This window comes from Mastigoproctus giganteus, chromosome 7, assembly GCF_048544385.1.
Source record: "Mastigoproctus giganteus isolate SK-2022 chromosome 7, ASM4854438v1, whole genome shotgun sequence".
Classification (NCBI taxonomy): Eukaryota; Metazoa; Arthropoda; class Arachnida; order Uropygi; family Thelyphonidae; genus Mastigoproctus; species Mastigoproctus giganteus.
Genome location: NC_143581.1, coordinates 155279913 through 155307621, shown reverse-complemented (window position 1 = coordinate 155307621; position 27709 = coordinate 155279913). Strand labels below are relative to the sequence as shown.

Sequence of the window (27709 nt, the reverse complement as noted above, 5' to 3'; positions counted from 1 at the left end):
GGTTCAGAAAACTGTTAGTATATCAGAGGAATACAGACAAATAGTTTATTGGCCAGCGTGAGCAGGGAACTAGTTCTTACACTGCTTTGATTAGGACATGCCATAATCCAGAAGAGAAGGGAGAGGTTCTAATGGGATATGCAATCATTAGAACCATTAAGTACACAAGCATATGTGTATTTATATACTTATATATACACTAATGTAGAGAGTATAGTAAATAAATTTGATGAATTTGAAGTATTGGTTAAGTGATCAAATGCTAACATTATAGCAGTATTATAAATGTGATGTCACTCTGATATAGAGGATTCAGAATCTGAAGACAGTCAGTATCATGAGTAAAGAAAGAACTCTCTTGTATCAGTATGACATCTGCGTAAGCAAGTAAATCAGAATTAAGTGTTCTACAAATATCGAAATCAACGTAGAACATATTGAGCATCACAGCCCTGGCTTATACTAACTAATGTGGAATTTAATTAAAGATGTAACTACTGTCAAGGGTAAAGATAAAAGCTTTTGTTTTCATAAAGGTTACTACAGTAGTCTCAGACAGTTTTTAAATTCTATGCAGTGTGGCCAACTTATGACGTTATCAACAGCAAATTCTAAATTGGAAGCATTCAGGGAAGTAATTGTAGAAGATACTAGGCTTTTCTTACCAACAGAGAAATACAGTTTAAGGCTTAATACTAAATGGATGTCAGATGAACTATTGAGAAAAGTGACAGAGAAGAATAATGCATGGGATGCATATAAATTATCGGGTAAATTATAAATGATACAGAAACCTATAGTACATATAAATTAGTCGGTAATCAAGTCACAAAGGAAGCTAGGCAAGATAAGGCAGATTATGAGAAGTCTCTGGCAAAGAATGCAAAGAACGGCAGCAAAGACATCTATGCTTATATTAATAGTAGAAGGAAAAAGTTGAATCACATTGGGCCACTTGATGTCAGTGGGTTAACTATTGATGACCCTGCTCAGTTCACAATAACTGTACAATCCTACACCAACCGTTATTAAATAAATTAACGTTGTGTTGTATTAAAATAATAATGAATGATATAATTACACTGGATAAAACTGATAAAAAGGTAACTGTCTGTACAATACAATATTGAATTTTTAAAATACAATGAAATAAATTACAATAAACAATGTAGATAAAACACAGGATAATAAAACTGATAAAAGTACTAAAATACTGAAGCTTTCAGAGACATCCACCTCCTTTTTCAACAGTGAAGCTTATCATATGGCATATCCTTAAATATCAGCAGGCTTACGGTTGACAGCAGGTGTTTCTACCATGCTCAGGTTGCTAAGAAATTAAATAGGTATTTTGCATCTACATTTACACATGAGGATTTAGGGGAGGGGATGCCATAAGTTTATCAAACTCTAAATGGGGAACTAAATGATTTTCTGATAACTGAAAGGAAAGTGGAAGAGAAATTGTTGAATCTAAACATAAAAAAGGGCCTAGGGTGGATGGAATCTATCCAATTATATTAAGGGAAGCAGCAAAGGAGGTAACCAAACTCTTAGCCATAACTATGAGAGCATCCTTCCTCACTTTAGGTAATCTGCTGGAATGGGTGCAGAGAAGGGCAACCAGATTGGTAAAGGGAACAAAAGGGTGCTCTTACCCAGAAAGGCTTCAGTTCTGCAAATTGCAGTGTTTTTCTGGAGACTAGGCACATGTGGGGAAATCTTATTGAGGTATTTATGGCCTTGAATGGATTGGGTAAGCTAATTTTTCTTCTTCCTCTTGCTGATACTATGCACAAGATGGAGCATAAATTCAAGTTGAAGGATAGATGTGCGGAAGATTTTCCTTCAGCCAGCAGTCGATTGATTGTTGGAACAAGCATTCATCTATCGTGGAAATGGGTGGTTTGAATAAATTCAGGAAGAACTAGACAAATTTTTTGAGGGTATGGATTGGTGAAGTATGTAGGGTTTTTTTTTTTTTTTTTTTTGGCTAATGCCATATAAGCTTGCTTTCTTGTATCATTTGCCACTACTGCTACTACTACTACTACTGTAGCTATTCCATTTATGCTTGGACATGCTTCAATTTCACATTTCCATAATCATATTAAACCCATAATTGGATGTGTCCAGAAGTGTATTGCTAAAAACAATAGTACCGGAATGCTTGTTCTCTAGAAGACTATATGATAATGCCACATCGACTGTTCAGTAACTGAATCAGACTTCAGACTCACGGTTCATAGAACAACCAGTTCTAGTGTTCAGTTCGTGGAAAATCAAAATGCAGTGTTTGCACGCATCACAGTATATCTCATTTGTTGCATCTCTTTATCTAACACATTGTACTTTAGTAAGAAATGTTCAAGTTTCATTGCGAAATTTATATTTTTGTTTTTAAATAAATTTTTAAAGAAATCTATTAATTTTAAAGATTACTATTAATATATATTTTTAGTAGCAATGGGTAAAATAGATATTTCTCCCTCCCCTTTGATTATGCCATTGTTTCATAATATTAGGTGTATAAATTTAATGATTTTCTATTATGACATTTAGAACAAGTACTGGAACGTTGTTCCAGTGCGTTCCGGCCCGAATACACCACTGGATGTGTCAGTGTTTTTGAGGATCATGCATGCCCTGGATAAATATATCTTAAAAATTGGCAACAATTCAGAATTGTTCACTTTTTGATGCCACATATATTTTCTATTTGTTATGAACACAAGTGTGAAAAATCCACAGTTATTTTCGAAATTAATCCAAAATTTTATATTGAAACATTTTTTATTTATTTAATTTTTTAATAAAATCCACCTCTGCAGCATTTCAGCCCTGTTTTTTTATCACCTCTATTATTTGGGAGTTTCGAATATTATTTCTCTTATCACCTTGACTGACAGTGAGTGAAGTGGCAGTTGAAAAACCTACATGCTTCATAGTTAGCTTCGCCAGACTCTTCCATGACATAAAACTAGAGAATGTAATAATTGAGGGTACTGTTATAAAACATAAAACCAGCATGCTTCAATAATTATATCCATAATTGGTGTACCCAAGGAGATACTGCTTAAATTCTTGTGTGCATATAACTATCAAAAATATAACTTAACTTTATCCCACATTTTTTTATGTTTGTGCAATAATTAACAGAGTTTTTCTGGAATTTTTAATGGAGATATTAATAAAAGCACTTTTCTTGAAAGGTATTGAGAGCCATGTGGATTGAGTAGAAAAAAAAAAAAGAGCACAAAATCACTAAAATCAAGTTCGGGCTCAAAGATTCTGCATGCATATCCCACTCCATGTTAATATGAACAAAGTGCACAGCAGGAATTGATGAATGTATATTCCCATCATGAAGCAATGCAGCTTTCAAACTTTTACTTGAGCAGTCTGTGAAAACATAGCACTCTTCTGCATTGTAACCAATACCAGTTTTTTCATAAAGACAGAGATTCTGAAACTGTAAAAACATGCCTAAGATGTCTTTTTCTGTATATAGAAACCTTGCAGTTGGGATCCAGTATATTCTCTTCTTTCAAACAGAGCTCCTGACATCGAATTCTCTTCAATGTCAGGAGCTCAGCCTTGGATAATAAAAATAATTTTGTTAAGACTCAAGCTCTTCACTGAACGATCCAGTGCTTGATGATTAGGGGAATGTGACACTTTAGTTGAACAAGCTTCTGAGGTGTAATCCTAATTATTATTCTATTCACTAGATTCATGGGCCAAGAATTAGAAGACCTGCTAATTCAAAATTAGTGTGCAACTGAAACAGTAGAAGATGGTATGTTAGGATACACTACAGCTTTTCAATCTGCAACTTTATAACTTTGATGTATGATAGTTTTTGGGCTCTCATATTTCAAGTACAGCAAAAGACACAACTACTACAAAACCATCTCCCCCCAATGCTGATCTACAACTTAGTTACCACAGCAGAAATTAGGTCCCCAAAACTTGTCTTGATCACCCACATGCATTTCAAAATAGGCTTCTCACATCTGAAAGGTGCCTCCGTAGCCAGGTGGGCAGGAGCAGCAGTGCGTAGCACACGCTTCTTGATTAGACTGGGGTTCGACCCCGTAACCACCAAATACGGAGGATGCGGAAAGGTCAGGGAATGACCACCGCATATCTCCGGTGCAATATGGCTTTAGTTGCTAATGCTCCAAAATAACAAACATAACATATAACACGTCTGCAAAACTTGGTGCCACACCATTAAGGTTATGCTTCACTGGTTCAGAACAAGTCCAGAGATGGCTTGTACCTTTTTTGTTAGCCATAGCAAACAGAAAAAAAAAAAAAAAAACTACATATGAAATGCAGTGAAATATAAACAAACATTTTTTGTTACCTAGTCTAATTTGTAAATTCCTTTAAATTTATTCAACCTACCCACTTCCACAGCACCTAGTAGAAGTTTATTCCAGTAATTAATTACTTTCGGGCTGAAGTTACATTTAACCTTTTATGGAAGCATATGTCTGTTTTTTTCTGTATGGGCCATGGGAGTACATATGCATATATATTTTTAAAGGCTGTTTCAATTATAACTGAAATAATGCTTCAAAGTATATTATAAATTTTCCAGTAAGTTCTGCCATCTCTTATCTGTGTTTCTAAGTAATTGTGGACACAATTATAATGGATGGCAGCATAGAAAAAGAATTTAAAATCTTTAAAATCAGAGAAAGAATTCAGCTGTCATTCATTGTTGTCCAATTTTGGCTTTCAAAAGCTGAAATTTACTTGAATTCAGATTGAGACATTGAATAAACTGATACAAAGAAAAATTTTAGAAGACAGTATTACATCAAAACAAAAACTTAACAGTGAGGGTTTTTTTTCAAATTTTTATTGTGTTACTTCAAATTTTTATCGTTTTTTTTCCAAATTCTTTTACAATTTTTTTTACAATTTTTTAATCATTTTTGATACATTTTTTAAATGCTGATATGATTTTTGAATTAATTTTTAAAAAATTTAAATATTAATCTAGATACCTCTGGAGCTGACGGAAAGTAATAGGAGAGCCATGCAAAGAACCGTCCACTCGAAACACAGGTCAAAGTTGTCACAGCATACACATGTCCTCAATGAGATGACTGGGACATGTCAGCAGCAATGAAGTGCGCAGGACACTACATGATATGGGTTACCACGGTCGTACAGCCGTTCACAAGCCACTAATCACCCCGACTAATACCAGATTTTTTTTATGAAAACCCCAAACACGAGAGGTATTAGAACCTATAGTACTTAGTATCGTGCATGGGCTGAAGGTGGAGAAGATGAATGAAGATACTTGAATTTCTGTAGATTGGTATATTCAGGAAATACGAATGAAGGAAGATTGTTCCAGAAAACAGAAGTTAAATGAAAGTATCTTTAGAAAAGATACTTCCATGTGCACTGTCCTCCTGAATTGGCTTCTATAATTCTCGCACTCTTTCAAAGCAGTCCGAACACATGCGACAACCACCAGAAACAGAACGTCTATGAGACAGAGAGGGGAGAGATTCTATTAGAGATAAGTCAATAATTAATCTAACTGCCCTCATTTGAATGGAATCCAGAAGCCTGAGAGGTTTTGAGAACACTGCCCCAGATGTGGGAACAATATTCCATGGCGTAATCGCGATTTGTACAGAGTGAATAGCTGTTTGTAAGAAAAGTAACGCTGAGAGTGAAAGAGAAAACCAAATTTTTTAGATACAGAGGAAGCATTATTTGTAATGTGCTTATGCCAAGGGAGATTAGAAGTCAGGATAATCCCCAATAGAGATATATGATCTTGCCTAGAAATCAGAGTGTCATCTAAGATAAGCACAGGGGCAGAAGAATCCTTCTTACAGCAAACTAGATGATGTCTAGTTTGGTGTAAGGCCGATGTCCTTATAACTTAGACCAACTGTGCTTTGCAGTGACGAGTCATGGTATATGGTCTACCAGTATGATGGTTGTGCCTGCATGTGACGGATGCCTGGTAAAATCTACATGCCGGACTGGATTATCGAGACAGTGAAGTTGGTGAAGACAGCATAATGGTCTGGGGCTGTTTTCCGTGGTTTAGCCTCTGACCATTAGTTGTTTTTGACAAAACCACGAATGCTGAGGTCTGTCTAGACATCTCAGACAATAATGCGTTACCTACATTGTGATAGCACATCTAGGAAGGCCCGTAAACATTCGCTGTATCAGTAGGTGTAAAGTGTGTTCGTGTCAAACGGCACCAGGTATTTTCCCCCATCTCCATGTTGCTTTCTTTGTAGGTGTACCAGTTCACTGGAAAGGTCAGAGATTTAAAAGTATGTGGATCTTGTAAGAATAGTGTTGGGTATCGTTGTTCCTCTGGCCATTTAGCCGCTGAACCCCTGCTGATGCCCAACGTTGCCCGCACTCAACCCCGTGGAGGCAGACCAGGTACCCAGTGGTTTAAAATACTTACTCTGGCAAGTCATGCCACCTAATTTCCTGAGATTTCAGTGGCGAGGACCTATTTCCCCCCAGGGGCTCAGATCTGGTGAGTATGGGCTTGGCACACCCAGGGTCCTGAGCTGGATATCATCATTCCTCTCTCTCAGGGTAACTCAGATTTTTTTTTTTTTTGCCTGGTGCAGTAAAAGCCTCAGGCTTCCTTGCACCACATGGCTGATAATGATATATAATATTAATCAGCTAAGTAAAAATAAGTTCAAATTAATATTTAACCGTCAGTTTTTTCCATGCTCATTTTTAAAGTCATAGAAGCTAGTGTATTGGTGTACAGAATTCACAACTAAAGTTTTTGGGATGAACAGCAAGAAATAATTGAAAAGAATTATCTTTAGAAACAACAGTCTTGTTATCAAAAAAAAAAATAATAATAATAATTTCAACTAACTCTCTTAAGTCAGCTTTGCTCGCTTCTCAATGGACAGCTGAAAGCTCTGTAGAGAATTAACAGAATTATTTATTAAGCCTAAATTTTTATCTTTTTTATAGCTGTACACTCCATTGAAAAACAAGTAATAATGCAAATGGTGAAGGTTTGCTTTTACCACATACGTGGGGAATATTAAAATTTTCACTTTTTATTTTTTGAAAATTCAGATGTTTTTCTATGTTGGTTGATGCTGTAAGCCCAATGTGCCCTGTCAAAGGTTAAAAGCATTTATGCGCAATTTTTTTTTTTTTTTTTCATTTTTACAAATTTTCAAAATTTCATGAAGAAACTCATTCCACAGAGCCTAATACTAGTAAAAAACTTACTGTTCAGCTCTGATACATTTTGTAGAAACTCACTCTGGAAAGGTTAAGCTGGTTTATAGAAAAGTTTTGTCTCAAAATTTTATCAATAAAAAAAAACTTTTTCTTAAAGCACTCCAATTTTCTGATCAGAATACTGAATTTACATTTAAGTTCCTCACTCTCTTTGCATTGAAAACATAGAAAAGAATCTGCTGTGACTGTTATGTCCTGCCACAGTCAGTACCACATATCCATTGTAAGCAGTGCAAATGATAAGACCATGATTCGTAAGAGAACTACTACCCTTAGAAATCCATTCTTGAATTCTCAGTATGTGCAGTATCTTTTTTCACTTGTGGTCTCCAAACCTGAATGCATTTTCCCTTTTACTTATATAAACTATAACTTCCTTTCCCCAGATACTAAGGTATGGTAAATCATTGATAAAACACCATATGCCATCTGTGAATCTGCTTATGCTGCTTACTAACCCCTCTTTACTCCTTTCAGCTTTACCCCACCTAGTATATAAGTTACTGGTTAGTATTTTCCAAGTGTAGATCCTTGCATTTGGCAGTATGAAATCATAACTACCATTTCTCTGACCAACCATGACACTTGTCCAAAAATACAAAGGTATTTTAAATTTAATGTCTAACTTTTCTGATAGTAAAATGTTGAGTAGAGTGGTTTATGTCTTTAATAAGAGTATGCTACTTCATCATTATCCAGATAAAATTAGGAAGATGGGCTAAAAAATAACAACTGATGTATAACATTGATAACTGCAACCCAGTTAAGGTTCTGTGCAAAGTTCATTTGGATTGCAGAAATCCCAGAATAACATACCATTTTGGTAGAACTCAAATGAAAGCTGTCATGGTAGACATGGTAATTGCACAGTCTGACTTGAAATTCTCTGAGCTGTGCAAATGGGCTCCTAGGATAGCTCGTGGTTTTGTCAGTGATATACAGAAATTTTGCCAGCAAAGGAAAAGTGGTTTTAAAGCAATAGTTATACCACATACAGATTTGGAACCTTAATTTTATGAAGATTGTATACTGTTGGAAAGATTGCAGTGGAAAGTAATGAGATTAATTAGGGGCACAAAATGGCATTCTTACTAAGAAATACTGGGGATTGCATAAATTTCAGCATCTGGAAACTAGCCATCTGCATGGATACTTAATTGAAGTGTTTAAGATGTGAAATGGTTAAGGAAACAGCAAACTAAATGCTAAAGGCATTGTTTCTCATTCTCAAGATGACACACACACACACACAAAGTTCCTTAAATTTAACTTATATAAAGATGTTTTCAGGAAAAATCTGCATAGATTTGCCTTCAGCAAGATAGTAATCATTGGAATAAGCTTCCACATAATGTGTGGAAGTAGGTATTTTGTATAAATTTAAAAAAACAACAACATAAATTTTAGAGTGAATGGGAAAGTTTTTTCCACTTTCTTTTAGAAATTAAATTTTAATCCACCAGTGCCTGTATAGGGGTAAACATCTACTTCCAGGGGGGAAAAATCCAATCCTACTTAGTGCTTCAATATCTTCTAAGGGATTGTTATTGTTATGAGGTTTTCTGGTGCAAGGCTACTTAGGTTGTATGGGACCTATCAACGTAATCATTGCTCAACACAGTAACTGCTTAGGAAACAAGCCAAATGAATTTAGAAATAATTAAACAACTTTATTCGTTTTTGGAAAATACAACATTCCAAGTGACAGGTGTCATCGCATCACAGAGTCATAAAGGTTCCTGCAGATTAGAGAAAGAGAGCTGAAACAGGTTAAACAAGCATTATTGTTTGAAATGTACTCAGTGAGTATATGCTTTACTGTAAGGGCAGATGTACTAGATGAATGTTTGGTAGCATGATCTGTACATTTATTCCCTGGTATTCTAATGTGTCCAGGAATACAACAGAAGACAACTACTTGCCAGTGTTCACGGAGATGTATCAACTAAGATTTTATTTGCTTTAATAAATGTTGGGCGTATTGCAAGCTAACAGAGCACTCTCTGTGTCAGTATATCTTATACTCTTTTGAAAAGACATATGGAAGATATTTTCTAGAGCAAGTTTTATGGCAAATAATTCAGCAGTATAACTGCTAGATTTGATTGGAAGTAATATAGAAACATTTCTATATTCATTTTTTTTTTGGTAGTTGTTGGCGCATAGGCTTCTGTGGCCATAATGCACCTCCCAAGGTTTTTTTTTGCAATACTTTAATCCAAGCCTGAGGCGGGAATCGAACCCGCGACCTTTGGGTTGCCAGGCAGGCACTTTACCCACCCAGCTAGCCCGGTCGGCCTATATTCATTGCCACTCTTTAGACCATCACTATAAATTTTACAAAATGAGAATTATTTTGTGAATGAGCAGTATATAGTTGTTGAATATGGATGTTTGTGAAAGAATGTTTTCCCACACCATCAGAAGTAATTATTTCAAAAAGGTGTGTAGGTAGCCATGAAGAATCTGGATCTACCTGATCTTGGAGGTTGGAGGTTTTTATCAAGATGAACATGCATTATGTTAATGCCAGTAATGTGATACTGGCATGTTGATTTACTTTGAGTTTGCTTCTATAATAGTTTTTATGCTGTGGATCATGTAGTATCGACCAAATGGGGTGGGTAGACAGGCTTTAAATTTTAGCTGTATACTTGATAGTAAATCATGCACAGATGCATCGTAGTCTAGATCTGATGAGTGATCAATACAAGTGAAGCAGATTATAACAATCTGCATAAAGGGGCTATAGCCCCTTTATGATCAAAATAATGTGGATTTTTTTATTGCTACATGATGATTAAAGCTTTATGAATCTCCTGCTTTAGTCCTCCCTCCCCCCCCATCTTGTCTTTTTGAAAATCCTGCTACTGCTACTGTTAGGAGATGAATACCTCTCCTAACTGGAAAAGGGTTATTAGCTAAATATAGCTCAGGTTCAGGACACATCTTGTGTTTTTTACAAAGATATGGTTGGACATTCTGTGTCTATTTTGTATCATCCATGATTCAGTGTTTATTTACTGAGATTTATAATGATTTCTCAATGAGGCTTATATTCTAGAAATCGCAAGAGATAGTTAATGTCATCAGTGTAAAGGTATGGGCCCCACAGCGATAGGAGTATTTTTGGTAATTTCATTTATTCTCATCAAAAATAAAGTGACACTGAGAACTTGTGGGACTCCTTCTTGTGTATCGATTTGAGAAAGAATTGCCAATAACAAACTTGGAAGGATTTGACTTGAAGGAAATTTTAAATAAAGTTTAGTGAGTGACTTCTCAGATCAAGCAAATAGAGAACTCTTAAGATGTCAAAGCACCATGTGGTATCAAAAGGCTTTTTATGTATCAAGCAAGCCAAAAAAAGAGATGTACATTTCTGATAGTGGATTCAGTTTTAGCCATGACATCTAAGAATGATCTGTTTTTTGAAAAGCAAAACCGATTTTTATTGATTAAATCTCACGACTCAAAGTGCCAAGTGAGCCGACACTGTAACATTTTTTTTTATATTGTTTTACATCAGCAGCTGATAAGAGAAATTTTTCTGTACTTCTAAGGAATGGAATGATGTTTTCCTGGTTTGGGAATTGCCAGTAAATAAGAATGATTGCTGTGAGTTGGGAAATATATATGTTCACTGAAGAGCCAATTGAAAAAGGTGAGTATTGAGGATAATGATTTCCCATCTAAATGTTGGAACATTAAATGGTAAATGCCTGACGGCATTTACCATGTAATTCACTACTTTGACAAAAGTAGTGAATTACAAAAGCAGCCATGGCTGACTTGGTTATTGTGATGAGCTAGATTTATGTGCTAAGTTTTATTAAATGTAAAATGTGAATGGTAATATTGCTAAGTTGTCTTTTTTGTCTGCTTAATAAAATCATGCTTATCTCCAGAAAATGCCCATAGGATATATGATAATTAGGTTTTGTTTCCCATTAATCCATCCTGGCAATGACCCAACTATTAGCACATTTATTTTTGGCACACTGTTTTCCATTTATTGCTAGCTAGCCCACATGACCATAGGTTCAACATGATAGCAATATTTGTGTAATTCATTTATCTTAAGATTTTCCTTGGACTGTTTTCTCACTACTGCTTGACTAATCCAGTGCAACTTTTCCACCACATCTATTCTTCTGTTCTACCTTTGTCAGTTATCAGAACAAATTTAGAAGTTTTTGTAGCAAATTCTTCAAAGAATCCTGCACATGCTTTCAGTTTGACTTGCCCAAAATCAGTAGTGTTTATTGTGACTATTCAAAGACAAGAATAAAATTTGCTTATATTAGATACATTTATTTAAAAACCTTCATTTACTGGAGAATTAAAGTATTTTATTGAAAAATACTTTATGCTAAATACTGTTATCCTAAATGAGGAACTTATAACGTCACAATAGTATAAAGACAACCAGAATGGTTCTCTTGATTTTATTGAGTGAGGAGCTTTATTTCCAAATTCATATTGTCTTTATAATGTTGACCTGAGTTTCTTCTGCTTATTATTACAACTGATCCAGAACATTTGGAGGTAAATATTGTTAAAAATATTAGTATTATTAATAGCCGTATGGTGCAACTTTTTTTATGTTAGCAAAAATAAAAATACAAAAAAACCTTAAGTTGTATTTCACTCCTCATGTAGATAGTGATTCAGTTTACTTTTGAACTTCTCCTAGCTGTCAGTGTTTTACCACCCATAGAAGCTATATACTCTCATAGTTAATAATTTTCTGGCTAAAAGAAAATTTCCTACAATCTGTTGTATAACTCTTTCCCTTAATTTGAATTTACAACCATTAGAGCTAGCATCATTTATTACTGAATAAAGATGTAAAAATTTCATCTTTATTCATTTTTAGGTGCATTAGTATATATGCATAATGCTCTTGTCTTCACCTTATCCGTCTGTCTGCTCATCCATCAGTCTCCATGTAACAACTGTCAGGTCCCAGTGGATAGATTTTGATGAAATTTTTTATTTGAGCGTTTTAAAGAAATTTGTTGAGCCATTCCAAATTACATGAAAATCATAAAATTGGATTGATAAAAATCTGGTAGTTGTTATTTCTTTGTTTTTTTTTCCATGCTCATGTAATAACTCAACTCCCAGTGTATGAATTTTCATAAAATTTTATATTTGAGCCTTTCTGAAAGGTTTGTAGAGTTATCCCAGATTTCATTAAAATCAGACCAATAGAAATCCAACAATTATTATTTCTTTGTCCATCCATCCATCTACATATAACTTGATTCCCAATCAGTGGATTGTTATTAAACTTTTTATTTCACTCTTTTAGAATGATTTGTAAAGTCTTTTGAATTCATTAAAATCAGTTCATTAGAAATCCAGCAATTATTTCTTTTTTCTCATATAGGCTATTATTTACAAACGTAACGGTATAACATAATACATATAACGTAAACTTGATAGGCTAGTACTTATTATTGTTGCATAACTGGTGAATCAGAGTTGTGTTGTTATTGCATTTAAATATATTGGTTTAGTGTAGTATTCTCAATTATATTGAATTTAAATGGAAATCATGCCCCAGACTACATCAGCAAAGCAACAGGAGTGCTATGGCTTGGGGAGAAAATGATGGAGGGGTGAGTCTTCTGTGAATCATGTCCTGAAGAAATGTGTTGTTTGTGCATTCTTTGCAGACTTTTCTGGGACAGGACATGATATATCCAAGAAGGATGTCTTTGTGTGCTTAGTCAGGGAGTGTGAAGAAATGAGGCACCAACTCAATTCTCCACACTCCCTGAAGAAATGAGGCACCAACTCAGTTAGCATTGTGATGAGCCTTTATGAGAGCTTTAAGAGTAGTGTGGATGTGTTCTAAGATATTAAAATTGAGGGTTGCATAAAGCTCTCAGCTGCCCAATTCATTGCCCAAGCTCACACTTGGGCATCAGGCAACACAGCAGTAACCTCCAAGGCAGAATGCTCTGGTCCCACAGGATGTAGCTATTATTGGTGACTCTATTGTCAGGAAAACATGAAATATATTGTGCAATAAGGATAGGTGGAACAGGGTATGTCTGCCAGAGGAAAAAGTTGATGATGTTGTAGAGATGATGTTTTACAAGTTTTCACTCACACACCAGCAAGACTTTTGCGGATTTATTGGATGACTGTTTTCTACAGCAGCATTAGAGAGGCAACAAGAGGTAGTAATACACTTAATCTGATTATCAGCAGTGATTAGTCATATATTAAGAATTTACAGATAAAAGGAACACAAGGTGGCAGGGAGCAGAGTGTATTAAAGTGGGATTTATTTGAAGATGTAACTATCATCAAGGGTAAAGGGAGGGGTGTTTTCTTTCATAAAGGTCTCAGACAGTTTTTAAATTTTATACAATGAGACCAACTGCTGGTGTTACCATCAGCAAATTCTAAATGGGAAGTTTAAGAAATTAATCACAGAGCTACTAGGTTTTTTATACCAACTAAGAAATATCGTTCGAGAATTATACCTAAACGGATCTCATACATCATATGAACTAATGAGATTTATTTCGGAGAAGAAAAATATATGGAATGTATATAAATTATCAGGTGATACAGAAGCCTGTGGTAGTCTGCAATCAATCAAAAACCCTCCCCTTTACCCCTGCTCTTGTAACATCTTTAAGTAATAGTTACATCTTTAAGTAAATCCCACATCAGTACACTGTGATCACTGCCACATAGTGGTTCCTTTATCTGTAAATTCTTAATGCATGAATAATCACTGCTGATAATCAGATCAAGAGTGTTACCCCCTCCGGTTGCCTCTCTAACATGCTGCTGTAGAAATCAGTCATCCAATAAAACCACAAAGCCTTGCTAGTGGGCGAGTGACCAACCCACAATATCCAGTCAATATCTGGAAAGTTAAATTCCCCAATTATAAGACGATCTGATTTATTGGGCCACTCTGTTTCTCTGTTTGTTGTTTTGTTATATGATTTTTAGGAGCATTAGCAACTAAGGCCATATTGCTCCGGGATATGTGGTGGTTATTCCCTGACCTTTCCGCATCCTCCGTATTTGGTGGTGATGGTCTCGAACCCCGGTCTAATCAAGAAGCGTGTGCTACGCACTGCTGCTCCTTCCCACCTGGCTATGGAGGCGCCTCTGTTTCTCTGTATAATTGTTCATTTTACTCATCAGAGTCAATTATGCCTATAACAAACCGCTACACTCATTTTTGCTTTCCTAGTGCTTATGTCACACTAAACTGACTCAACGTTGCACTCTCCATCAATGTCAGCTGGATGCATTTCCTTAGATTTTAATTTTATGTGTTTCTTAACTAACAGCGCGACCCTTCCCTTTCTATCATGTATAGCCTTTCTGTAGACATTGTACTCCCCAAATTCTAATTCTGCATTCCTTATCTGTGTGTGACACCATGTCTCTGATATCCCTACAATATTCACCTTTGATGTATTGATCAGAACTTCAAATTCATCAAATTTATTTACTATACTCCTAGATTTGGTGTACATGCACCTCTTCCTATTCTTAGTTACTCTAACACTGCCCACGTATTTACTTGTTTCATGATTCCCAGCAGTTCTTGAAATTCCCAGCAACTTGCTTTCCGGGCTGCTGCTCATTCCAGTAGAAGCAGTGCAAGAATCACTTCCACCTCTGCCTGCAGCTATTGTTAATCTTTTAATCTGTGAATCCCCCAAGCTAACAGTTTTTCGACCCACCTAACATTGCTCTATAGCATCAGCAAATATTCTTGCACCCTTTCTATTCAATTCCATCCCATTCGTGTAAAAGCAATCTCTACTGTTAACAAGCACAGACCATGCTTAGAAAAATTCTGTCCCATGAGCCTTGCAAAATCTCTCCAGGGCCGAATTGATTGATAAGGCTCTCATCATATACTCCCTCTTATCGTGTCTGGGCAGGATTGCAGACACTTTCAAATTTAACCCTAACTCATTACTTTTTTTTAACATTAATCTGTATTTGTTAAGTCAATTCGCAGATCTCCTACACTTAATGTCATTAGTGCCAACGTGTACAATGATATCACCTTTTGTGCCCTTAAAAGATATCTGCTGTACAACATCATCAACTTGTGCCCCTGGCAGATTTACCCTGATCCTATTCCACCTATCCTTTTTTGCACAATATATTTACCATTTCTCTGACAATTGAGTCACCAACAATAACTAGTTCCTGTGGGACCAGCACATTCTGCCCTGAAGATTGCTGCTGTGTTGCCTGGTTCACAAGAGTGAGTTCTGGCGTTGAGTTGTGGAGTACTTGCTGTATTATGTTAAGGGAATCTTCAACTATTTAGGAGGTTGATCTCCAGGGCCACCACTAGGAAGGTCTTTGCTGAGGAATAAGTAAAGATACCACAGCATGCTGTTTTAAAAGAGTATCTAATAAAATCTTGGGGCGGGGGTGCATTCTGTAGGTAGCATCTGGTCTATCCCAAAGAAAGTGAATGTAATATCCTGAATATTGCTGGTGGTTCAGGACTCATGACCAGTCCAATCCATTATCCTCCTGGCAAGCAAAGGCATGGAACGAATCATGTGAAGGTTACTGTCACCTAAAGTGCACTTAACCCACCTAACTCTTCCTTAAATTTATTCAAACTGTTCGGCACTGCAACACCAGCTGAAAGTTTGTTCCAATCAGTCACCCTCTGGATGAAAATAAATTTTTGTACATCTGTTCTACAACTATGCAGTTTCAGTTTTGTCCAATTATGCATGTCACCTGAGCAACAGTTAAGAAGCTATTCGTATTTAATTCTCAATTTATTAAAGTCCTTAACACTTTGACCAGATCTCCTCACTGGGTTTCCAGATGCCAAATATGAAGGACAAGTCTTTTACATTACTCACTCATGTGGTAAGAGTAACTTTTTTTGTACTTGACTAACTTTGTAATTCTCTGCAAATTTCTGTGCTTAATGTCTTTCCTTTTGCAACAAGACAATCGTTTCCTTGCCCCTGTTGACAAAATTAGCATTAGTAGTGGCAAATGATGCAAGAAATGAAACTTATAAGGCACCAGCCCAAAAAAAAAAAAAAAAAAAAAAAAAACACTTCCTACCTCATCTGTCCATCTTCTCCAATAGTTTGTCTGTTTCTGCTTCAGTTTATTCATACTATCCACCTCTGCAACAATTAGGTGGAAATTTTTTTTAGTAGTCAACTATCTACTGGCTGAAATCAAATTTTTGCACATCTATCCTGCAATCATTCTTCCTCAATTTGAATCTATTCCCCTCTAGTGTGTATAGTCTGAGAAAGATGCCATCAGTATTGGTTTTGGTAGTGACAAATTATGCAAGAAAACAAGCTTATAAAGCATAAGCAAAAAAAAAAACTTTCCAAATCACCTGTCTATCCCTTCCAACAATTTGCCTAGTTTGTCATTAAATTTATTCAAACTGTTCACTTCCACAACAACAGATGGAAGTTGGTCCCAACAGTCAATTGCCCAATTGCTGAAGGCAAACTTCTACACATCTATCCTGCAATTATCCTTCCTCCATTTGAGCTTACTCAATCCATTCAGAGCCCTAAACACCTCAGTTAAATCTTCTTGCAAGTGCTTAGTCTTCAGGTGTTGCTGTTTGCAGAAATTAAGTATTTTCTGTTAAAAGAGTATCATTTCTTTACTCTCATTAATGTCATTGCTCTTCTCTTCGCCATTCCAACAGATTCACATCCTTCTTAAAATGAGTCCTGCAGACCCATATGCTGTACTCAAGATGTAGCCTGATAATTAATATACAATGGGATAATTGCCTCCTTATAACTGCTGGTGAAATTCCTGTATATCATTGAAAAAACACAATGAGCTGTCCTGGCAGCCTGTCTTCACTGCTCAGAGAACTTCATATCTGGCTGCACAATTAATCCCAGGTGTTTTTCATTTTCTATTACCCTGAGTGTGGTGCCACATATTTGCTACATTAATCTGAGATTTCTGTTTCCCATGTGCAGTACCTTGCATTTGTCAGTGTTAAACTTCAGTTACCATTTCTCAGCCCATCTGCTTAATTTTTGTAGATTTTTTTTTTTTTTTTATGTGAACCCCAAACACGAGAGGTATTAGAACCTATAGTACTTAGTACTGTGCTTGGGTTGAAGGTTGAGAAGACGAAAGAAGATATTTGTTGACATTGGACTTGAACTTCTGTAGACTGTAATTTTCGGGAAATACGTATGAAGGAAGGTTGTTCCAGAAAACAGCAGTTGAATGAATAAACGAGGAAGATGAAAAGTTGGTTCTGTGAGTTTGAAATTGGACAGTAAATGGATGTTGGCTGGTGGCGGCACGTGTTCGGACTGTTTTGAAAGAGAGAGCGGGAATTATAGAAGCCAATTCAGAAGAACAGTGCCCATGGAAGTATCTGTAGAAGAGGAATGCAGCAGAAACAGTACATCTATGAGAAAATGAGTGGAGAGACTCTGTTAGAGTCAACCTAAATCATCATAAATCAACCTAACTGCCCTCTTCTGAATGGAATCAAGAAGCCTGAGAGAGGTTTTGGGAGCACCACCCCCAGATGTGGGAACAATATTCCATGGCAGGGCAGATTTGCGATTTATAGAGTGAGCAGCTGTTTGGAAGTAAAGAACGCCGAGAGCGAAAGAGAAAACCAAGTTTTTTAGATGCAGAGGAAGCAATATTTGTAATGTGCTTGTGCCAAGAGAGATTAGAAGTCAGGGTAATCCCCAAAAGAGATATATCATTTTGCCTAGAAATCGGAGTGTCACTAAAGATAAGCATAGGAGCAGAAGAATCCTTTTTGCGAGATATAAGACAAGACTGAGTTTTAGAAGGGTTGAAATCAACTAAGTTGTCTTTGCCCCACTGGAGAATTACCTGAAGATCGGCATTTAAGGAATTGGTAGCAGATTTTCGAGAAGTTGAAGCTGATTGAGCAGGACAAGGTTTCTCAAAATGGAAAGTGGAATGCAATGTGGCATTCCATTATCGGCAAAACTATGGATAGGATTTCCAGTCAATGGAAGAAGGTCATTAATATACAAGAGGAAAAGAGTAGGGGAAAGAACTGAACCTTGGGGGACACCAGCATTAGTGGGGAAGTTAGAAGACAGAGAGCCATCTACCATCACCCTCAGTGAGCGATCAGAGAGAAAACTGGATAACCAATTATTAAAAACAGTTGGAAAACCATAAGATGGAAGCTCGTTTAGAAGACCTTTATGCCAAACACTATCAAAAGCCTTTGAAATGTCAAGAGCAACTACTTGTGTTTCACCAAACCTTTCCATTGAATTAGTCCATAAATGGGTAACATAAGCCAGAATATCACCAGTGGATCGACACTGACGGAATCCATACTGGCGATCGTTGATCAGATGGAAGATTTCTAGGTAGTTTAAGAGTTGGCGGTTAATTGATTTCTCCATTACTTTAGAAAGAGTAGAAGTAATCGCAATGGGATGATAATTGGATGGGAGGGATTTGTCACCCTTTTTAGGAACTGGCTGGATATGAGCAAATTTCCAAGCAGAAGGAAACAAACCTTTGGAATAAGAAAGTGAAAAAAGGAGGCAAAGAATAGGAGTTAGTTCTGGAGCACAGGTTTTGAGAACAAGTGGAGAAATACCATCAGGACATGGAGCTTTCTTAGCATCAAGATTCATCAAAATCCTTCTGATATCCTTTTGACGGAAGACCACAGGAGGCATTGAATGGAGTGTGTTGGGATGGTGGAAGGTGTTTTTCCAAGATCATTAATACATGAGCTGGAAGAAAAATGGGATGCTAGCAGGTCAGCTTTATCCTTGGCTGAAGTGACAACAGAACCATCTGGTTTGGACAGAGGTGGGAGCAGAGATGGGCAAAAGTTGTGGCCAATAGCTCTGGCAAGAGACCAGAATGCTCGGCTACCATTAGGGCAAGAAGAAAGTTTTCTACTCTTAGCCAGTTCAAACTCTAGTTTGGACTGATTAATAACTGCTTTACAATTGTTGCGAGTTTTGGTGTAGACAGAAAATGACACTGAAGAATTAGAAACAAGCCAATTACAATATGCAACATTCTTCTCTTGAACAGCCTTAGCACATTTATTGGAAAACCAAGGTTTAGATAAAGTACGAGATTTTAAAGTGGAGTGTGGGATAAAGGATTCCATTCCTGCAAGAATAATTTCACTGACACGATCTGAGCAAACGTTGACATCAGAAGTTTTCAAACAGTAATCCAACCAAAGAAAAGAAGTCTCGGAGGTCATCCCATTTTGCATTCTTGTAATGCTAAACAACAAGAGGTTGGGGGTAGCCATGAGATAAAGGTTCCATTGGAGAAGAGACAATCACCAAGTTGTGATCTGAAGTGCCTAAAGGAGCTCTCACTTCGACCGTGTACTTAGTAGGGTTGTTTGTGAGAAAAAGATCAAGTGTATTGGCTGTATGATTAGGATTGTCCGGTATTCTTGTAGGTAAATGAACAATCTGTGCTATGTCATTAGTAATTGCAAAAGCCTCAGCATCTCGACCTGCTGGGTCGGTGTGACTAGAGAATGGAAGCCAGCTGGAGTTGTGAACATTAAAATCACCAAGGAAAATTACCTCACTGTTAGGAAAGTTGGACTAGTTTTTGGAAAGTTTTTGTAGTAGCATACCTTGATTACTGTCATTAACCACCTTGTCAGCCTTTGTATCATCTGAAAACTTAGGCATTAAGCCTGATATGCCTTCATAAATATCATTGATAAATATGGAAAACAACAATGGGTCCAGCAGTGAACCTCGGAAAACTCCACTGTAATTAACATTAATGCACAGAGAACAGTGACCATTGCTAACCACTCTCTGTCTATCTTCTCCCACTCAACCGTCCCTTTATTTATACAGTTACTTCCCAAAATATGAAAGACTCATGTCTTTTGTGTTACTCACTCATGGTAAAAAAAAAACAATACCACACTACCCCAATTTGTGCAGCAGTCTTTTATGTGCAAAAGTATCAATTATGACTGAAAGCTTGCTTTTCTCTTTTGCTGCTTCTTTTAATATAATTAGTTAGATTCCATCAACCCCAGGAGTTTCATTTAATTTTAGCTTCAAAAGTTGCTTTTCCTTTAGTTATCATAAAATCAGGTAGCTGCCAGTTATAAGTTTGTATACTTCTGGTATGGTCTTCTATAAATTTTTCTTAATGTGCAAATATAGGTGCAGAATATTTATTCAATTTGTCAGCAACCAGAATGGGTCATCAATAATTTTCCATTCATGTTCATTTATTTACTTCTAGGGTTTATATAATGAAAGAAGTCTTTGCTATAAATGAAACAGAGACTTTTCACTTTTTACCAGAAATTTCTAGTAATCTGTCTTAGTCTACCCCTTTGTGATTTGATTGTAGACTTGTTTACTCTTACTGTAGGTTTCTACATTCCCTGATAATTTATTTGCATTCTTTGTATTTTTCCTTCTGTGCTACTAATTTTCATTAGTTCATCTGACATCCATTTAGGTCTAAACCTTGAACAATCTCTTAATTGGTGTAAAAAGCTTGGTAGCTTCTATAATCACTTCCCTGAACACTTCCCATTTATCCTTTGCATAGAACTATTTTTTGCAAGAAAAGAACTGAATAGGTTTTGCTGTTCTATATGCATATATAACTCCAGAAATGCATAAGAACAAAGCAGATACAATAAAAATAAAGAGGTTATTCCCTTACTATTCAACAATCAGTCTCCTTATTAACCATATTTTAAAAAATTACATTTCTTATATATATATATATATCTTGAGACTTGAATAATTTCCTTAAAATATATTAATGTATGTGTGAATATGGTGTTGTTTTCAAAAAATGTATATTACTTATAATGTATTGTTATTTCAGTTCTTTACAGCAACATTTGCCATAGAAGCAGGATTTAAACTTATAGCACTTAGTCCAAAATACTATTTTCAAGAGGGTTGGAACATCTTTGACTTCATTATAGTATTCCTTTCATTATTAGAACTGAGTCTGGAGAATGTATCAGGATTATCTGTACTGAGATCATTCAGACTGGTAAGTGTTAACTCCTCCTCCCTATATTGATTGTCAATCAAAACTTGTGAAAGGCAGAGAGTTAGCTGGTTGTAATGTTATGCTGTTATAAAGAGGTTTCCAAAACTGTGTTGTTTAAGACAGTAGAGTTATGACAGTCTAGATTAATGTCAAGAAACTTGATAAGTATTACTGAACATTATTTGAAATGAGGTAGATACTTTAAATTCTTGTAGTACATGTATAAATATATGAGTTGAGAAAAAAGTGGTGGCAACCAAGTAATAACAGAAAAGCACAAGTTACTGTAACATAGTTATTACATTCCTTCAATATAATTGAATGGGCTAATTGCTGCATATAGGATATGGGGGTGATGTGTCTTGGCTGCCATGTTCTCCTGATATCACTCATTTAGACTTTACTGTTATTTTGAGATTTCATTAAAGCAAGAGTGTACAAAACATCCAGTGACAATTCAGATGATCTCAAATTGAGATCATGTAATGCATGCACTGAAGTTGACAGCATTATTCTTAAGAATGTTCATTCTAATTTATTATGTAGGTTACAAGCTTGTATTATGGCAGAGGTAGAACACATCAAATTTATGAGTAATATTTTAAGCACGTGGCTCTCTTTCAAAATAATGCTGCCTACAGTCTATCCTACAAATAATGTAGAATGTTGTAAATTATTTCCTGCTGTGTTTATAAGATTAAATTTATTTGAATCTACAAATTTATTTGAATTTGTTGCTATTAGTTACATTTTTACCTTTCATATGTGAAAATATTATCAGTGGCCATACAATCTTGTTGAACATTACTGATAATCAATCTTTCATAACAAATAGCTAATATCTCAAAGTTAGAAGCCACTGTCCATTGCCATTTCATTTATCCCTTTTTTTTTTTTTTGATAATGAATTTATTTTTGCATATGTTTTTTTTTTGCCAAAGATGTGGAGCAACTTTCTAATAATTAGTTTAATTTTAGCATCAAACATTTCAGCCCAAATATGACAAAAATGGCCAGGATGACAAATAGCCTATACCTAAAAATAGCAAGATGGATTCTTGTGTGTGTTTTAATTGATTATACAGGAACATGTATAATGTATAACATGAAATACACATCCTCAATGTTTGTAAGTAACATGTTTACCAGTTCAGAAATTTTTCCATACCAAAGGAATTTCATTAGACCAGAATTGAAGTCTTTTGAATCATTCAGTTTCAAAAAGTAGTATTATTGAATCCTTTTCCTCTTTTCTTACTACCATAAGCAGAATATGAGTGAAGAGCCCTGCTTCTGTTACCGTCACACTATTAACAAATTAGTAATACTCATAGTTAGATTTAGTTTTCAATATTTAAATTTTCTTCTTCTAAGTGTTTTAGTAGATTACATTTATGCAGTTAACTTATACTACATTAAGTAAATGATCCAAAAAGTTAATTCATGTGCTTAGGTCAAGATAAATCAATCAGTGTATGTATGTAAGATATATGTACTGTCCTCCAGCATGTATTAGGGCGCCTGGCCACTAAGAAGTAATTGTGAATTTTAGAAGTCACCTGACAGATGGCATTACCATTTAAATGTAAGGTGTAAGGGCATATACACCTCAGTGACATGTGGATGAAACAGAATAGAATGAAAGGGATCTCGATCCCTTCAGAATAGGTGTAATAGCAGATTATCAAATTACAGTGATGTCCATTCATTAGATAATATAAAGAGTGGGACATCCAAAATCAGTTGGCAGCATCATATGCCAATGGAAGATGAAAGGTAATATGCCCATTTATCCCAAGCCACATAAACATCATTTATGACTACCAGAGAGCATGTTTAGTAAAACGAATGAAGGTGGAATTCTCACTGTTATAAAGAATTCCAGAACTAGGGGTCATAAATTCAAATTACAGGGGTTGGTTGCGGTTTGGATTAGATTTTAGGAAGTTCTCTTATAGCCAATGAGTCATTGATTTCTGGAACAAGTTGCCCTCACAGGTAGTTAGGCTGACAATTTGAATAAATTAAAAGGTCAACTGGATAGTTACCTGTGTGAGGAGGAAAGCATATAATCTGTGTTTTCTAATCTACTTGTTTTGTTTTGTTTTTTTTTTTTTTGCCAGTGCAGAAAAAGCTTGTGGCTTCCTTGCACTATATGGCAAATACTATTATTATGTTGAACAATGATAGAAAATTGAAAAGGCACCTTAATGAGCTGACTCAAGAAACAGTTGATAAAACTAGGTTAAGCGTTGAGCCAACAACCATAAGAAAAATGTCTCATAGAATGAGTTACCATGGTTGTGCAGCTGCTTGTAAGCAGTGCATGTGATTGCTTACCCTGGTACAGAGAACAAAAGTGTTGGATATTATAGCAGTGCCGGAACATGGTGTTCAATGATGAATCACACCACACATCCACTTGGTATCAGATGGACACTCTGGGTGTGGTACATGCTGAAAGAACAGTTTCACTCAAATTGTGTTGCACCAGCAGTGAAATTCAGTGGTGGTATTGCGATTGCATGAGCCTGTTTGACATAGATTAAATATAGTCCACTGGGTGGTATCTGATAACCTCATGAACACAGCTGTCTATTATGTTGTGACATTCTAACAACTCAGCCTTATCTGTATTGGGGGGATTCTTTGGAGATGGCTGTATTTATGTTAGAATGAAAATGCTCTGGGCCACAAAGTATGGTCAGTAAAACAGTAGTGTGAGAAGTGCAATCTAGTAAACTTGCTGTTTCAGCTCATATCAGATTGAGAGTTGAAATTAAATACAATCAAAAAGTGAGAATTAGTTGCAGCCTTGCTTACAGATGGAGTGGAGCAAGAGACCAGTCTCCATATACCAAAAACTAGTAGAAAGTAAAGTGATATAAATAACTCCCAAAAGGATTATTTATTTCATTAAATATTAAAGCATGCAGTAATCATATTTAGTATTAAAAATTTCTTTTTTTCTAACAAGTTGTTTTTCATTTAGTGATCTAGTGCATGTTGGAGGTTAGTATTTATTGAAATATAATAGACATTTGAAGGGTCAATAAAAACAGGGATTTCAGTTATTTGTATTTACACTATACAGGAACTTACGTAATACAGGAACGACTTACGTAATACATGACTTACACAAATTTGACTTTACGTAATACACGACTTACACAAATTTGACTTTACGTAATACACAACTTACACAAATTTGACTTTACATAATACACAACTTACACAAATTTGACTTTACATAATACACGACTTACACAAATTTGACTTTACGTAAATTTTTGACGGCTGGTGCAAACTTAAAAAAAAAATGTAGAAACGTATTTTGCCTCCCGTAGGAATGGAGGTATCATGAAAATATCGTAATGTGAACCCAATAACACATTGTTTTTTTTTTGGTAATTTGTTCCAAGACTTTGGAAGTTGAAATTTTTGCTATATAACTAAGCTATTTATCTATCTAAAATTTTGATCATTTTTATAATGGAAATTGCGCTACACTTTCATCGTTATCATATGTTCATTATAACCCAGGGGCTCACATCTGGTGAGTATGGGCTTGGCACACCCAGGGTCCTCAGCTGGATATCATCATTCTTCTCTTTCTTGGTGATTCCTTTCTACTTCTGACTCTTTTTTGCTCTCTCTCTCTCTCTCTCTCTCAGGGTAACTCGGAAATTTTGTTTTGGCTGGTGCAGTATATGCCTCAGGCTTCCTTGCACCATATGGCTATTAATAATAATAAATTAATAATAATAATCAATTTTGAACGGCTTTTGTGATATTTTTCAAAAACACATTTCTTGAGGTCACTACCATAAAACAATAAAAACAATTTGCACTTTCTGGTTTATTGGTCTTTTCTGTTAGTGTAATCAATTATAAATGGGTAGTAAACTCGATCTTATTGCATTTGCAATAATCCCGATAACTGGAATTCTGTGGGTTTTTACGTTATTATGGTGAAATGTGTTCCCCTTCACTGAAATCCTCAATCATATAAAAAACATAAATAAATTTTCAGAATCTTCTCTTCGTTCTGTTCCTATTTATTTATTACAATGATGAAGGGAAAACGACCAATGGAAAATGCAAGTGCTGGCAGTGCTAGGAAACAAAATGAAACAAAATTGATTTAGAAATGAAGATGATTAATTAAGAAGTACGAAGCAGGACAAAGTTTGTCATCTATTGCACGGAATTAGGTCTTGCTGCTTCAACAGTGAATACTATTTTAAGGGACAGTGCACATGTAAAAGAACATGTTAAAAGATCAATGTATTTCACACCAGGGCCAGTCTGCCTCAACAGTGATCACAAAATAGCATTCAGGTGCCATATCGAAGATGGAAAAGCTATTAATAATATGGATGGAAAATCAGATTCAGAAGTGAGTGCCTCTGAGTCCAATGGCCATTCAAACAAAAGCAAGAAGTATTTATGAAGATATTAAGGATAAGTATGGCAAACCCCAAACCAAGTTCATGGCAAGCAATGGGTGGTTTAATACGTTCAAACATCGCGCTGGTTTCCAAAACATTAAAGTTGCCAATGCTGATTCTGCAGCTGCAGAGAAATTTTGTGATGTGTTGGTAAAAATCCCTTCTAAATCTCCACAGCCCTCAACTTCCATAGCGGCACGCTTATCAACTGGAGAGTTAATTCTGGCAATGGCTCTCAAAAGGTAAAACTTGCCGATGTTATGCCTGTCTCCACTCTCTTTGTAATTTTATAATTTTAAAATTTTTGTAATTTTTCCTGCGCATGAGATAAAAAAAAAAATTAAATAATTCTATTTACATGTTCGTCAAACATTTTTTTGTTTCTATCAAATTCAGTGTGCATAGTTGCCAGTGCGGAATTTCCCTAAATGCTTATTTAGGGAAATTCCGACTTACGTAGCGTTCTGCGGAACACAACCCTTACGTAATTCGGTGAGTTCCTGTACTGTATTATTTATCATACAATGCTACCCTTATTATAGATTATGAAAGCATGAGCTGTTTTTAGCTTAATGCTTGCTCGAACAACTTTGACTTTTCTTCTAGCTAAGTACAGTCTAACAGCAAAGATTGTTTTTGCAGGGATGGGATACACTTAAATAGAAGGGGTACACAATTATTTGCTGATGCTATCAACAGAGTGATAGGTAGGTTGAAAAGCTGCTAGCTAGGAGTGATGCACTGACTAATAGATTAACAGCAGCTGTAGGCAGAAGTGTAAGTGGTTCTTGCACTGCTTCCATTGGAAATTGTAGTAAGCCTGGAAAACAAGGTGTCAGGAATTTCAAGGCCTGCTGGAGTTCTTCATGGAATAAGCAAATATGTGTTTAGGGCTGTGTCAAGGTTATAAAGACTAAAAATAGATGCATGAATACTTGCATATACAATTGCTAAAACATAATAAATATATTTGATGAATTTGAAGCTCATGCAGATATTGTGGGGATATCAGAGTTAGATCTAAAATTCTCTGTAATTAGTTCTATACTTTCCTAGATTGTATATATATATATATATTTTTTTTTAAGGTTGTTCCTATCACAAAGTTTCCATTTAGGAAACTCACCAGTTCTCTTTTACTCTCTTAAAATTCTCTCTTACTTCCAAGTCAAGTAACCAAGTCATCCTCACTTCAAAATAATAGACAGATCATCTCTATTAGCTCCAAATGTTTATCAAGTTCTACCCTGAATCTATTTAAGCTATCAACTTCTACAACGACAGATGGAAGTTTGTTCCACTAATCAACCACCCTCTGGCTAAAGTCAAACTTCTGTACATCAATCCTACAACCGTCTTTCCTCAATTTCAATTTATGTCCTCTCAGGTGATTATTCTGAGCAAGAGGAAGAATCCCATCCGCATTGAGCATGCTCAAACCATTCAAGGCTTTATACACCTTAATCAGATCACCACGCAAGTGCCTAGTCTCCAGACACTGTAATTTGCAAAACTTATTTGTAAGAGCAATCCTTTGTTCCCATTCACTAATCTTGTTGCCCTTCTCTGTACTCGTTCCAACAGCTCTACATCTTTAAAATGAGGCCTCCAGACCTGTATACAGTACTCAAGGTGTGGCCTGACCATTGCCTTATACAAGAGGATAGTCACCTCCTTATCCCTACTAGAAAAATTCCTGTGTATCATTGACAGGACACCATGAGCTACTCTTGCTGACCATGTGCTCTGCTCAGAAAACTTCATATCTGCCTGCATAATTACCCCCAGGTCGTTTTTATTCTCGAACACTGTCATTGACTTTCAACTCGTGTTACTTATCTATCAGAAAAGGTGAGGAAACTCGAATCACTAGAGTTTGCTGGGGAATAAAAGGTAAGGCGCTGAACTTGCTATATGAA

At 35.8% G+C, this 27709-nt stretch overlaps 1 protein-coding gene across 1 annotated transcript in view; it reads left to right on the top strand.

The window, feature by feature from the left end:
- Positions 1-27709, top strand: part of LOC150083272 (sodium channel protein para-like) — a 1345866-nt gene that overhangs the window by 770568 nt on the left and 547589 nt on the right. Inside the window, exon 16 of the mRNA XM_090377950.1 lies at positions 21166-21339. Coding sequence (XP_090234076.1) covers positions 21166-21339 — 174 coding nt within the window. The remainder of the gene's footprint in view (positions 1-21165; positions 21340-27709) is intronic.